At 33.6% G+C, this 16888-nt stretch overlaps 1 protein-coding gene and 1 pseudogene across 1 annotated transcript; both read left to right on the forward strand.

Annotated features, from left to right (window-relative positions):
• Nucleotides 1–2058: 2058 nt before the first annotated feature.
• On the forward strand, nt 2059–3725 carry LOC128160885 (phospholipid-transporting ATPase ABCA3-like; annotated as a pseudogene).
• Nucleotides 3726–5303: 1578 nt separating this feature from the next.
• Nucleotides 5304–16283, forward strand: LOC128161519 (glutathione S-transferase 2-like). Its single transcript, XM_052824818.1, has 4 exons — nt 5304–5479; nt 11735–11827; nt 11962–12191; nt 15990–16283. The coding sequence occupies exons 1-4, from the start codon at nt 5347–5349 to the stop codon at nt 16140–16142; spliced, it is 609 nt and encodes a 202-aa protein (XP_052680778.1). The 5' UTR covers nt 5304–5346; the 3' UTR covers nt 16143–16283.
• Nucleotides 16284–16888: the final 605 nt, after the last annotated feature.

Consider the following 16888-nt stretch of genomic DNA (forward strand, 5'->3'; position numbering starts at 1 on the left):
TAGTAGGACTATAAACAAACTCGCCTGTCTTATTGTCTGAATCATATTTCGAGGCCTTGATTTCAGTCTAATATTTTGTAAGTAATATTTTTATCTTCCAAGTTTACAGGAGATACTTGACTTGATATCAAGCAGAAAGACGCATCAGACAATAATAAAGCAGTGTCTCCCTGTTTAGTATTGTCAATACCTTACTTGTCCGTTCAAGAGTAACAGTCAGAAAATGCTGTTGAAACTAAAGCCTTTTATAGGTCGTCCTCTTCGAAGTAGGTTGTCTTGTTTAGACCTGTAGTTGGTTCAAGGTTTGCCTTTCCATGGAGGGACTGTTCTTCCGTTTTCGTCTACTTTGTTGCTGACTGGTCTATTGCTCAGACTGCTGTATTATCTCACCGTTTGAATAACGGAGGCCTATATTGTATTTAGTGTTGTTAAGAAGCTTTTACATATATAACCCATTCTTAATGCGACGCTGTATAAAGCAGCAACTGTCAATACAAAGAGTGACAATGAATTTTTTTTTATACCTTTATGCCTTGATTTGTTTGCAAATATGTTTGTACTTGTTCTTCTCCCTGAAAATAGGTTTGTAAAGAATAAATTTTGGCAACAAAGAGATGTTAATTTGGTGAGATGTTTGCCAGTTCGGTGTAAAATTATAATCACAATTATATGAAAGAACAAATAAACAAATATTTTGAGTTTGAATCCTGACAACTGCCTTAAACGATATCTAGTTTACTTTTCCGTTTTTAACTTTCTCCCTCTCTCTCATTTTTCAAATGTTTGTATTTTTAAGTATTGTTTAATAATTATTAACGTTTACTAATTATAAAGGCCCCCTTTTACGACTTATAGGCCAAGCTTGCTATCGGTTCCGAGAGAAAAGTCCAAATAAATGAAAGGACAGAAAGAATGACAGCCAATTAAAAACGCTAACTTGAGCTTTTAAACCAGGGGAACGAAAACTTGTACTACAGATATTAAAATCAGCTCAGAATTACATGTCAACAGAAATAATTGCAAGTAACCTTGAGCTTACGATGGAGATTTAAGCCTCATATTAATCTTTGCAGATCAAGTTGTGTACTCTGTTGGTCTACCAAAGGAACGAATAATCAAAGTACTGAAGTACTGAAAGCCGGGCTCTTTTGGTGTCTCTTTATGCATATTGTGTTGTAAAGACTCTCTCTCTCTCTCTCTCTCTCTCTCTCTCTCTCTCTCTCTCTCTCTCTCTCTCTCTATCTCTCAGGCTTTTAATGTCGGCAAAGCGTCGGAGAGCGATCAAATTTTGTAAGCGGCTATAAACAAAAATATGTCTTTCTAGTAGAAAACTAGTAGAAAAAAAATTAACAGTTGCTGCCTTGAATTTTGCAACAAGTGTTATTTATTCAATCCCCATTTCTTCAAAGCGCAGCAAAGTAGTTCATGGAAATTCATATGCATTGTATGTGTCCAGATGGATAGTCCTGTTTTTAAAACACGTTATTAATAAGAAAACTAATAAAGATAGACAATTCTCTCGATATTAAAAAAAAAGAAACAAAATGCCAACACTTTTGACAAAACATGTCTCTTTGTGTAACTATTTGGTATAGCGGAAGCTTTTACTTTGACGCTGTTTGTTTTTTTGTTGTTGTTTACTTTTGAAGTCGTGCTTTTTATAATAACATCGATTCTACACAGAAAGAGGGAATCTAGTGAGATCCTAGACTATCCTCTTACATAACCAAGTTAGATTTTATTTTCTATTAGGTATGTTGCTTCATTTTAAAGAATGTTTTGTCTTTACAAATTCTCGTTTGATTTGCTTTTTACTTTCACAGCATAAATATCTCCTGCTGATAGGTTAAATTTTGTTTAATATAGCTGAATATTTTCTGAATCATATACTACTGAATATGTTACGTTCACACGAATATCTATTCTTGTTTATAAACAGTAAAACTCGTTTAGTACAAACAAGGTTAGGGCGAATTCTCGGATATAGGAAAGGTTTTTTTTTGAGTTCCCGGTAATTATAGAATCTTTAAAAAATCTTTGCAAAATTATACGGTTATAATGGATTCAGATATAACGAATTTGCGAACTGATTTTGAGTCGCCTAGAGGTGATCAGTAACAAAATTGAACACCTTTGTAGCGATTTCTTTACAGTTTAAAAAAGTTTACGGTACCATTTAACAAATAAGTTTGAATCAATACATTTTCATGTTATTTTTTCATTTCACAATCAAATTTTTAAATGCATCAAATTAATGTTTTTTCTTTCTTAAGCCTCAATTAGCAAAAATTATAGTCTGGTGAAAGTAAACGATGTGTATATAGTGAATTCGCTTTAGATATAACAAATTAAGGATATAACGAAGTTATTCCAAAAACCCCTAGGACTTAACTATAACCGAGTTTTACTGTATATAGTAACCACTAACATCAAACCTTTAGTTATTTCTTTTAATGGTGAATACTGAGAACAATTCTTTTTCAAAAGTGGTAGGAACAAAAGGAAATTGAGCACTGCGATTGCACTAGTTGGAGATCCTCCATTTTTGATGCTGGATGAACCGACAACAGGCGTGGATCCTGCTGCTCGTAGACAAATCTGGAATGTTTTGTCCAAAGTCAGACCAAGTGGAATAAATTTGGTCTTAACCTCTCAAAAGTTGTAGATATATTTTCTACAGTAGAAACTTTTCAATTGAAATCAAATAACAACATTTTTATCATCAAGTATCTATGATCGGGGAATAATTTGAAATATAATAGTACATGTACTTCAAAATGAATAGATGGGCAATCAACAAATAATATTAATATACTTCTCTGGAATTAGTTTTAGCATGGAAGAATTAAATGCGACACTCTAGATCTTTGCACAAAGATTGTAATTATGGTGAATGGACAATTTATTTGTTTTGGGAGTCCATGGCATCTCAAGAATAAGTTATCGCAGGGATTTACATCAACTGTACGTTTAGCATGTGACGATCATGGAAACGCAAAAATTTTGGTCCCGTACGCAATTTCTTGATAGGTGAATTTCCGGGAACAAAAGTTTTTGAGTATCAACTTGGATATTAAGAGTTTAAAATTCAGAGTCTCAGTTTAACTTTTGTTCAGGGTAATAAAAAGTGGAGGTTTATTCTGTTCGCCAGATTTTCACTAGAACAAGTTTTTCTATCATTAACCAGGAAACCGGTTCCTCCAATTGAAAAAGAAAAGCTCGTGTTTGTTTTGCTTCAGTTGATGATTAATGTTTGCTTTAATAACACACTTCATTTATTACCACCACAACAAATCAAGAGCACAATAATTAATGGGTCATCTAAGCAAGTTAGATGGGCATGTAAATATGTAAGCTATTCGATATATATTTTTACCCAAGGATACATCATATATAACAGTATTTATTGTAAACACTGGTTTTTGTTGATAAAACTTTGTGGATTTGTATATGTCTCCGGTTATGTATGTATATGCACATCACAGCTTATAGTAGCTTTTAGTTTGTATTCTAATCACAAATTAACTTGTTTTTATATTTAATTAGAAAAATGTTAAAGAAGTTTTGATTTCATATACCGAGTTTAATTTTGTAATGAATGAGCCAGAAAACAAGATTATATGTTTTGTCTATTTTTTTGTGAATTTTTATACTTTTTAACGTGTCAAATCACGCTGTTTGGGCTGTACGCTTACCTTGCTCAGAGTCATAATGATCAATGATTAAATAAGACAACATTTTGATGTGTTTTTTTTATATATGCCTTTCCTATCTTGTTTACAGGTTGTAACAGCAAGCACTACTTGGTTGCATGCTGTCATTATGGATAATCCAAAGATATATTGAGTATTCTTTAAATACAAGTTCATCATACTGATAGTTTAAGTAGATCGTTGGAGAATCTTATAGGACATCTTTGGTGCACGTGTTTGTGATTTTGAAGAATAGAATAGTGTCGATAAATAACATTGTCATACAAGTCATAGCTGTAAACGGTAACTATTTACCCTGATTCTGTTTATCGCTGGCGCTCCATACATTTTTTTTGTAAATAAGTTCTGTTTATACGGTGTACATTTTGGCAACATAAACCTCCCGGTTATGGTGTGGGGAAAGTCACCAAAGTTAGGGAGGTAATTTTGTTTATTACATCATATTTATATAGAGTATATAAAACAGACGTTTTGGGGAACTAGAAAAGATGGAGGGAACAAATAGATTGTAAAACCATAGTTAAAAGAGCTAAATGTTAGTTTGGGCAAGCTTAACTAAGACACCAAACACTATTTTGAATACTACACGCAGTCATTATATGCGTATCTTTATATTGGATGCCTGTCGATACTACACCCCTTTTGCAACCCGTAATTACTATCGTTATAAAATATACGTAAAGATAAAGGACATACATGTACTAACCAAGAACTTTATAGAGTGGCATCGTAGTTTTAGTCACAAAGAAATCTCAAAGAGATTCATTGATGTTTTAGTAAACCATTTTTTTTTTATTAGAGACAATAAACACATATTCTTATGCATGTTACAATAATTCTTTATTTAAGAGTGAAATTATATAGTACTTAATTGTTAACAAAATACTTTGGAGGTTTGGTATTAGTATTTTTTTTTCATAAAATATATCCCAGGTTAGGCACACATATCATAATTAAAAAATATCTCTAAATCTGTAAGCCAAAGTCATCTTTTACTCAACACGATAATAAAAACAATTTAATAAACAAACAATCTATAGATAGTCTTTAAACAACTTTATCTAACAAAAACATTAATGTGTTTGACTGAAGAACAGGTACAAAACATAAGTATAAAACAGACCCGTCCTTTCGGGTCATTGCAGTAAACATTTAAAAAATACCTTGACCTACATGTACCTTTCCATCTCAAGAAACGTCAGATATTATAATTAAATTAGCATAAATATCAAATTTTTTAAATCCAATTGCATTCGACAAAATGATGACAATTTTTACCGATATGAAAAATTATGTGTCAGCCACTTTACGACGATGGATGTGTAAAATTTTCATAAAAGGTCATTCTAAGTAATGCTATACAGGTGGTACTTAAAATGTATGTATTTAAAGCTGTCAATTTTTGTATTTAATAATCAGGAAATTTTTTTGTAAATAAAAAATCAATGTTTGTGAAAAAAAGATCGCTTCAGTCGCATTATACAAGCTTCACTTTTTTATATAAAAATAAATTTATAAAGTAATAATTTAAAGCGTAAAACAACTGCGTTACACATGTAATAAATTTTTGTAAGCTTCTGTAAAGTTGAACAAAAATAATTATCAGTTATTTAGAGAGAAGAAGACGCTCGAGATGGGAAAATTCAAACTCCTTTACTTTGCTAGTAAAGGCCGCGGTCAGCCGATTCGTTTATTGCTGCATATTGCTGGAGTTGATTTCGATGATGTCAAAGTTACTCGCAAAGAATGGAAGGATATCAAAGCAAGTAAGGTGCATCAGATTCTATTATTCCACATTACATCCTGATTTGGGTATCCTTTACATATGCTCATTTTGGCTTAACCAAACTGTTGGCGTTGTCGCCTGGTTATGTTTTTTTTCTGATGTTTGCTTATATGTTGCATTTGAGAATCTTTTATTTTTTTCTATTAAATTCATTGCCTAATACAATTCACGTATCTCAAACAATAGAGCAAAAACCCTGTGATTGTCATATCAATAGTCCTATTCATGTGGTTATACAAATGTTAATGGCTATGGTGTTTCATTTCATACGTGTGGTGTATACTACTCCTGTGATAAACATTTGCTTTATCAAACGAGTGATGCTTTATCAAATGCTTCCTGTCCGAACTATTTGTGACTTAGCCCCTCGCTTCAACGCTTTAGTGACCTATTTTCGAAGGGAGAGTCTATAAGCCCGAGACCTTAATAGCAGAAAGCCTGTGAACTCGATTGTAAACACACGTTTTGAATACGTAAGCCGTTTTTGTGTACTTCTTCTATTTAACATAACCCAGTTGTTGAGCCAATCAAATGTCCCAAATTCTCGCAAAGAATTTAGTCTTCGTGTTGAAGAATATTTCTTTTTCTCGAGTAATGAAGACTTTTTGATTGGTGGAAACTTTGAAAAGGGGCGTTTCGGAAACTCTTCTTTGCGTGACTTTACGTATTCATTCCCCCCCCCCCCCCCCCCCCACACACACACAAATCAAAGAAAAGCTTTACTATTTTAAATCACAATGAATTCTGTGCAGAACTTTTAATTCTTTTCCTATTTAAATTGCACAAATTTTGTCACCTTATTATCAGATACCAGCAATGTTTTGAAGACTGTTTGGGCAATTTTTTGGCCAGTTAATTATATTTATTGAAGAGAAAACACGACGTTTGCATATTTGGTTACCTTGTACAGATTATATGTATATTTTTAATCATCTGTATAGATTTAACACTTTTACACAATTAATCTCAATATCCTATTTATTCAAAACCAATATCCTTCAAATCATCTTCATTCTAACATGACGTGGTTGGAAGTCCATCTTAAAAATACACGTGTTCGATTTTCACGTAAATAAGGCTCCTTACATGTCATTCAAGGCACAGCAATATTTGGACACAATAGGGGCCGGTGTATTTTCCTCAAATCTTTGATTTCATTGGCTTGGGTTCTGTTCTAAGACAGTAAGATAATATGAAGAGAAATATTCGTCAAGAAGAATGGGCTACGCTTCGCTTCACTCCGCTCCGCCCATCCTTCATGACGAAGATTTCTCTTCATATGATCTTACTATTACGAATGTTTAAAACTAACATTCTTTCCGTAAAAATAATGTGTTTATGTAGCTTCTTTTTTATATTATAAATGATAGTATGAAAATAAGTTTGCCCCTGACTTTAAAACTGTAAAAATTACTTGTATCAAGTGCCTGTAAAATACGAAATATGAAGCCCGTGAACTCATCGACACTCTATATAATATAAGATATGAGCCCGTGAACTCATTGACACTCTATATAGTACAAAATATGAGGCCCGTGAACTCATCAACACTCAATATCATAATTGATACGAGGCCCGTGAACTCAGTAACACTCTATATAGTACAAGATATGAGGCCCATGAATTCATCGACACTCTACAGTCATTTCATGCATATCTTTTACAATGTTATACTATGAAATGGTATGCGATTTTAATGATATGCTATGAGATTTGTATGGTATGCTATGAGAATTTTATGCTATGCTATGAGAAAATGAAATGAAGGGCTTAATGATATGGTATGCTTTGCTATGCTATGGTATGCTATCAGATTGGAACAAAAACGCCTCCATACACAGAAGAGTTCCACACATTTCGAAGTGAAATAATAAGAAGCCAAATTTTACCACAAATCTATCATGTCAACATTTATTTTTTCAAATAAAAACATTTAAAACCGAGTTAAAATAATGTTGTATGCTATGCTATGGTATGCTATGGTATGATATGACGAATGCGATTCTATGAGATTGTATGCTATGGTATGAGATTCCAATGCTATGGTATGAGATTCCAATGCTATGGTATGAGATTTCAATGCTATGCTATGCTATGGTGTATGTTGTAAAAGATATGCTTGAACTGACTGTATATTCTACCAGATATGAGGCCCGTGACCTCATCGGAACCCTATATTATACCAGATATGAAGCCCGTGAACTCATCGACATTCTATAATCTACCAGATATGAGGGCCGTGTCTCATCGACACTCTAAATTCTACCAGATATGAGGCCTGTGAACTCATTGACACTCTATATTCTATCAGATATGAGGCCCGTGACCTCATCGACACGCTATATTATACCAGATATGAAGCCCGTGAACTCATCGACACTCTATATATTACCAGATATGAGGCCCGTGACTCATCGACACGCTATATTCTACCAGATATGAGGCCCGTGAACTCATCGACACTCTATATAGTACTAGATATGAGGCCCGTGAACTCATCGACACTCTATATTGTACTATAATTGAGGTCCGTGAACTCATCGACACTCTATTTTCTAGTTATCAGATATGAGGCCCGTGAACTCATCGACACTCTATATTGTACTAGATATGAGGCCCGTGAACTCATCGACAATCTATATTGTACTAGATCTGAGGCCCGATAACTCATTGACACTCTATATTATATCAGATATGAGGCCCGTGAACTCATCGATACCTTAAATTATACCAGATATGAAGCCTGTGAACTCATCAACACTCTATATTGTACCAGATATGAGGCCCGTGACTCATCAACACTCTATATTCTACCAGATATGAGGCCCGTGACCTGATTGTCACTATATTGTACTAGATCTGAGGCCCGTGACCTCATCCACACTCTATATTCTTCCAGATATGAGGCCCGTGAACTCATCAACACCATATAGTATACCAGATATGAGGCCCGTGACATCATTGACACTCTATATAGTACTAGATATGAGGTCCATGACCTCATCGACACTCTATATTCTACCAGATATGAGACCCGTGACTCATAAACAACCTTTATTATACCAGATATGAGGCCCGTGACATCATCGACACTCTATATAGTACTGATATGAGGCCCGTGAACTCATCGACACTCTATATTGTACTAGATCTTAGGCCCGTGAACACATCGGCACTCTATATTCTATCCAATATGAGGCCCCTGAACTTATGGACACCCTATATTATACCAGATATGAAGCCTGTGAACTCATCGACTCTATATTGTACCAGATATGAAGCCTGTGAACTCATCGACACTATATTCTACCAAATATGATGCCCGTGAACTCATCAACACCCTATCTTATATATATATATACCAGATATGAGGCCCGTGAACTCATTGACACTCTAAATTCTACCAGATATGAGGCCCGTGAACTCATCGATACCCTATATTATTCAAGATATAAGGCTCGTGAACTCATCGACACTCTATATTCTACCAGATATGAGGCCCGTGACTTCATTGTCACCCTATATTATACCAAATATAAGGCCCATGAACTCATCGACACCCTATATTATACCAAATATGAAGCCTGTGAACTCATCGTGTCTATATTGTACCAGATATGAGGCCCGTGAACTCATCGACACTCTATATTCTACCAGATATGAGGCCCGTGACTCATCAACACCCTATATTATACCACATATGAGGCCCTTGAACTCATTGACACCGTATATTCTACCACATATGAGGCCCGTAAACTCATCGACACTCTAAATTATACCAGATATGAGGCCCGTGTACTCATCCATACTCTATATTATACAAGATATGAGGCCCGTGAACTCATCGACACTCTATATTATACCAGATATGAGGCCCGTGAACTCATTGACACTCTAAATCATAACAGATATGAGGCCCGTGAACTCATCAAAACGCTATATTATACCAGATATGAGGCCCGTAAACCCATCGACACTCTATATTATACTACATATACTACATACTACATATGAGGCCCGTGAACTCATCGACGCCGTTTATTATACCTGATATGAGGCTCGTGACCTCATTGACACACTATGTTATACTAGATATGAGGCCCGCGAACCCATCAACACTCCGTATAGTACTATATATACGAGGCCCGTAAACCCATCGACACTTTATATTATACTACATATACTATATACTACATATGAGGCCCGTGAACTCATCGACACCGTATATTATACCTGGTATGAGGCTCGTGACCTCATCGACACACTATATTACTAGTATACTAGATATGAGGCCGGCAAACTCATCAACACTCCGTATAGTACTATATATGAAGATATGCTTGTACTTTCAACGCAACTATATCTACTACCAAAAACAGAATAAATGGAAGGAAAACATATAACTGTGTACCATAGGCGTCGGGGCAAAGTTATACTTAACCGTAACCAAAGACTTTTTTTCGTTTGTCAGGATCCGGAGTTTGGATAAGTTTAGTCTCCACCTCACACTTTCAATTTGCTTTCGACACCACTGTGTAGTTAAATTAGATAAAACTGCAAATCACGCTAGCTATCAAGGAGTTCGTCCTGACGACGCAATGAAAATAGAACGCATTGGTTGTATTTATATACAAGAACTTACCGAAATACTGTGGAATCATCAATTTTCGCAGGGGCCAATTTTCGTGGATTCTTGAAATTTTATAGGTTCGTGGGGACGTAATTTCGTTTATTTTCTTATACCTACAAAACGAAATATGACTTTATAACCCTAATATATTATTCGTGGAGGATGTTAATTCGTGGATTAGAGGTACCCACGAAATCCACGAAAATTGAGCCACCACGAAATCTAATGATTCCACAGTAATGTTTCTCAAGACTTTTATTCCACAACCAGTAAGCATCCTGTTTCAATATTTTCGAATCATTAGGCTAGTGTTTGTTTTAAAAATCATCAACAACTGTTTCTCGCTCGTGTCAATTCAAAATAACGAGCATTCATAATTTTGTGAATGTTAATAAAATTATTCAAGTTTTCTGGTCAGTAATCAAGTGAATAAGCTCTAGGAAAAATTATTGAGAGCTAAATAATGATTTGAAGGTTTATTTCAGTGAAACCTTACATTAAAACACTAAGATTTATCTCGATCATAATGACGTACTAAATTGTATTGCGCAAGATCAAAATGATCGGATAACACAACGATGCATCATCGTTATTAATCTTTTAAAAAATCAATTCGGGTCATGTAAGGGACCGTCTCAAAAGTTTCATAATATAAATCAAATCGTATAAGATAAATTGAATATCCATTATTGTGTGATTTTATTTTGCTTTATCCAGCTCGTTGAAATGGTTATATTCGCTCGGCAAGCCTTGCGAATATATACACCTTTTATACTCGTTGGGTAAAGCAAATATAAAATCACACAATATATATGTAGGAGTCATGTTTTTGATTCTGGAAGAAATAATTGATTTGCAAGCAGGTTTTCGATGCAGGTCATTTATATAAGTGACTATTTGATATAATATAGTCATCGTACCGTTGTAACTCCACTATCCTGTTCAATAGTTCTCCTTTTGTTTCAAAAGTCAAAGAGAGCAAAATTGCAAATTACTAATACTTTTGATTACGTGAAATTCTAGTATAGTCATTATTTACATGAATCACTGTTTATAAAATTAATGAACCGCAAGGCAATTGCATTGAGTGTTTGTTAGACTACCAGATTGTCTATATCTAGTTGAAACTTTACTCTGCCAGGAATGATTGTCAGAGTTTGAAGCACAGTGATGTAGACCTAGTAAAACGTTTAACAAAAAAAGGTGTGATTTAAATTTCTTTCAAGTATAAGTTCTAAAATTGGTACACCCAAGCTGAAACTAAACACCGAGGTTGATGTTTTCGAAAGGTGAAATTTCAACTCCTTTAAGATGTTTTTAAGAGCCAATGGTTTCGTAAAAAAACATCCAAAATTGGGTAGAGGATTATCAATTAATGATGTTTGCATAAGGAATGAGTTTGATTTGATTGACTGTCTATTTGATTTTAATGGAATGTTGGCTTTGTTTATTCATTATGCCTGAAATATCATTCAAAATACTCATTAAATTAATGCAAAGATTTGTAGTTCTCTTGGCCAACTGGTACATAAATATATTTACCAGTTTTATCTAACCTGACTGATTTTCGTATGTATGAATATTCATTTTTCTCTCCAACAATAGATATGCCCCACCGGAAACTTCCCGTGCTAGAAGTTGATGGAAATCTAATTTCACAAAGTGGTGCCATTTTGCGTTATCTAGGCAGAGAATTTGGTAAATCTTAAATACATTGAGACTCTGTTACATGCATATGACATTACTGGTACCAAAAATCCCAGATGTGTTTAATATAATAATATATTTTGATGTTTATTCAAGTCTGGTAAAAAGTTATGAATTCTCTTCAGGTTATTACGGAAGCAACAACGTGGAAAAGACAAGAATTGACGTCATATCTGGTGCTGTGGACGACATAATATTCCTAATGGAACGTTTATTCTACAATGAAACAGTAGAGGCGGCAAAAGAGAAATTAAAAAAAGAAATGGTGTCATGGCGCCTGGAAGAATTTCTTGGTATAATGGAGGAAACCCTTAAGGAAAATCACAACGGCGATACATTCTTTGTCGGAGATCAGGCAAGTCTACAATCATGTCATTGATTACTGAGTAACTGAATTTGTCATATATCATTACTTTTCTGCATACTAATTTAACAGTGTAACAAACATGTGTACCAGAATGCATTTCACCTTGTATGTCATTGTGTTTACCTTATTAGAACAAATTTGACATCGTGTGTTACACAAAGATTAAATTAATGAATTTTTTATGTTGGATGAACTGGCCTGGATATAATATCGCATCTATTATAGCATTTCGCCCAAAATCGTTCTCATGAGAAAAATTTGATGTGATAACTTTATGACGCTTTTCATTTAAAGGGGCATGGTCACGATTTTGGTCGAATTCTATTTTTCTATTTTTATTATTTACAATGCTTTAGAAATGCATTTCTAATGATAAAATGAAATTTGAGAGTTAGTCGTGGAGTTAAAAGCAAGATACAGGACTGATATTTCTTTGCAGTGTAAACAAGGCTCGTGCCCTGTTATTGTTTACATAGGTTCAATATACCAGTTAAAGAATTTTTAACCTAATTTGTCAATCTTTTTTTTTTGGAATTTTCACTTTAACATTCAGAATGTAAACAAACGCTTTGTTTACATAGCAAAGAATTTCAAGCTCTGTAACTTGCTTATAATTTATCGAATTACACTCAAATTTCGGTTGCCTATTAGGAATGCCTTACAGAAGCATTGTAATTATAAGAATCTGAAAAATAATTTTTGACCAAAATCGTGACCATGCCCCTTTAAATCCATTCTAGGTCTTTTGATTTTCGCATGACGTCATCAGTAGCACTTCAAAATAGTGAGCTGTTATCGGTATTTAAGTGAAATGTGATTCATTTATCGGTATTTAAGATTCATGGTTTTGCCAATTGTTTCTTATTGATAGGTGTGTTTTGATACAATTTAAAGTGAAATGACAATAAAATCTAACAATTTGAAAAGTTGTTTTGATAGAATCGCTGAAGTTTATGAAACACCGTACAAAGGCAAGTAGGCACTATAATTCAACATTTTTTTTACATGTACCTGGTAAGGTTAAAATTTCTTTGCACATTTCGATCGAATTTTAATGAATTACAAATTTACAAAATTGTTTAGTGATTTTGAAGCCTTATTTAAAAATTCAAAGAATATTTATTGCTTAACTGTATTTTTCATGAAAAATTGTATCAAAATGGACTGTATATGTGAAAGCTTTCCTAATGACAAGTTCAACGGGCTAATAAGGTTGAAAAAAAAAGAAATAAAGGATTGTGATTAGTTTCTTTTTTTATAAATTACTCTATTCTATGGAACTCAATAAAGAATTAAAGTGAGTTTTGTTTGGAAAGCAGTCGTCGCTATATTTGCTCTGTTAGTGTACCTGTCTGAGCTCCTACAGCATGAAAAAAAATATTCGTAAAGTATCCAAATTTTATTTTAGTTAAACTGTACATATATTAATCATTAAATTTAAACACGGAATAAATTGCTTGAACAATACACTCATCAACAGTGGAGAAACCTTAGCTAACGAGTTTTCTTCTTGAACATTACTTTTATTTTTGAATTACTTATTGATTGAATGTAAATACAAAAGCAACAATATCACAATACAATCTCTAGCATGCGATCTCTATATGATATTACTTATCATGTGATACGTTTGCATTTGACGTTAATGTACATGTATACCATGGTTCGTAAATCATATAAACTAGGTATTTAATAGTATATTTGTTATAGTAAATCTTTGAACTCGATATCGGATATTGTTTAGGACATTACAATTCATCGTTAGTTGCAGTTATTATATAGCTGATAATTTAAGAAAGACACATGGGCATAACAAATAATGATAATTATTCTATTGATTGGTCTACTGTTCCATTTTTTTATTCATTGAAAAGATAGCTGAATCAATTTGATACATTGATTTGATTATGAATTTTTGAATTGCTCAGTATTTATTATCTAGCCTTACCTGAAAGCTCAACTGAGCTTTTCTGATCACTTTTTTGTCTGTCTGTCTCTCTGTCTGTCCGACCGTCTGTCTGTCTGTAAACTTTTCACATTTTCAACATTTTCTCCAGAACTACTGAGCCAATTTCAACCAAACCTGGCACAACGCACCTTAAGGCAATGCAAAATTGTAAATTTAAGGGCCATGCTTTTTTTCAAGGAGAGATAGTTAGGAATAATTAAAAAAATTGAGAACTTTTCAAAAATCTTCTCAAGAACACATTTTGTCAGGAAAGCTAAAACTTTTTTACAAAAATTCTTCTCAGAAACTAATCAGCCAGGAAAGCTGAAACTTGGATGGTGGCATCCTCTGGTAGTATAAATGCAAAGTAGTAAAAATCATGACCCCTGGTATAGGGTGGGGCCACAATTTTTTTTTTTTTTTACATAGGAATAAATAGAGTAAATCTTTGAAAATCTTATCAAAAACTAATCAGTCAGAAAAGCTGAAACTAGGTTGGAAGCATCATTATGTATTGTTATTTCAAAGTAACTGTTGTGAAAATCATGACCCCCCGGGCAAGTATGGACCCACAATTGGGGGGGGGGGGTCAAATTTTTACATTTTAATTTTTTTTTATAAAGGAATATAGATTGAGTAAATTTTAAAAACCGTTTTTCTCAGAAACTAATAGAAGCATCCTAAGGTTGTGTAGATATAAAGTTGTGAAAATCATGACCTCCGAGGGTAGGGTGGTGCCACATTTGAGGCCTAGAATTTTTGCATAGTAATATTTAGAGTTAATCTTTAAAAATCTTCTTTCCGGAAACTAATCAATCAGAAAAGCTGAAACAAGTGAGGGAACATTTTCATGACGTTTCTTTCAAAGTTGTGAATATCATGACCCCCGGGGAGTAGGATGGGGTTACAATTGGGTAAAACTTTGACATAGGAATATATAGGGTAAATTTAAAAACAAATCTTTTTCTTAGAAACTAATCAGCCAGGAAAGCTGAAAATTGTATGAAAGCATCATCAGGTAAGGACAATTCAGGTTTATTAAAATCATGATTTCCCGGGGGTAGAGTGGGTCACAATGGGGGCTGAATTTTCACATAGGAATATACAGAGAATAATCTTTAAAAATCTTCTTCTCAAAACCTAATTGGTCACAAAAGCTGAAACTTGTGTGAAAGGTAAGGTAGATTTCAGTTTGTTTAAATCACGATCCCCGGGGATAGGATGAGGGGAACATTACATAGGAATAAATAGAGAAATATCTTTAAAAATCTTTTTCTATAAAACAATCTGCCTAGTAAAGCTGCATCATTAGTGACAGCAACCTCAGATAATGTAGACTCAAATTTGTTCAAATCAAAATATTGTAAATTAGGGTGCAGCCACATTGGGGTTACAATTTTACAAAGGAAAACATTTTAATTATTTACAAAAAATAATAGGGGTTTTACTTATATGCAATCATTTTGACATATTGCTGATTCTTTAAAAATGTTAACTCATGGGCGATTCTTGGGCTTTACAGGGAGTTCAGAGTTTAGGTTCTTATTGAGAACTGCAATGTTCAGCAAGTAATATGACTTTAATATCATCCTGTTAAAAGACAACTTCATTATAAACATCAGAATATTCAGGGGGGGGGGGGGGTTGGGGGTTGATTTTTTATTTATACATAATCTAGATGTATTATACTACATTGTCCAGCTAGTTTGCATGATGATTCATAAAGCTGATTTTATAACGCCTTTTGTTCCTTATGTGAGCGATGTGAGCGATGTGAGCGATGTGGCCCGTGGGCCTCATGTTTATTTTTCATATACAATTTTATTTGTGATTCACAGGTATCCATTGCAGATATCCAGGTATATAATGTATTGGATGTCATACCTGAATATTTCTCTGATCATGCGATCAACATGCCTCCTAAGTTGACTGCATTTGTGCAGAGATTTAAAGATATTCAAAATGTCAAAAACTTCCTGAACAAAACATAGATTAAACAACAATCATCACGCACAAAGAGAAAAAAGAGCTAAAGAAAAATGGATAGATTTTTGGTGTAAGTGAATAAGAGAAAACGAGTTTACTATTATTAAAAGTACATGAAGTAGATGAAATAAATCATCAATATTTTTTGTCTCGTTCAATTCTGTTTCTTTTGTTTGAGGTAGGTTTTCAAAAGAGGAAATGTTGAATTTCTTTCTAATTAAAAATCAATAAAATTCATGAAAATGCTAAAAAAAAAAAAAAAACTAACACACTGGTACTCATTTATTTCATCATACTCCGATGAATTTAGGTACTTTTGGTCGTAATTGGAAATAAATTAGGTATTTAATAATTATAGTGATTTTACTTCGTTAGACCTGCTAAGTGTAATAATGGTAGAGAAGAGTTGTGTGTCAAAACAGTGTCTGTCCGTTCTCAACGGTCTAGCAGTGACTTTGAAAATTCTTTGATGAGTTGTACTCTTTGTGCTTGGGTCATTGAAGACTAAATATTCCGTGGAGAAGCTTGGTTTAGTTACTGTCTTGTTTAATAATGAATAGACTGCCATCTAGACTTCTGTACTATCTCTCTGTATTGCATCATTGCACCATATACAATAAAGTGCGTGCAGTTTTTAAAAAGGGTTTCATATATATTCATTTTGTTTCTGGATAAGAAATACCACGGTATATGCATCAGTATTAAACCCAGAAAGACAACTGAATACTTTCATACTTTTGTGTTTTCCCGT

The sequence above is a fragment of the Crassostrea angulata genome, chromosome 8, assembly GCF_025612915.1.
Source record: "Crassostrea angulata isolate pt1a10 chromosome 8, ASM2561291v2, whole genome shotgun sequence".
In the NCBI taxonomy this organism is placed as follows: Eukaryota; Metazoa; Mollusca; class Bivalvia; order Ostreida; family Ostreidae; genus Magallana; species Magallana angulata.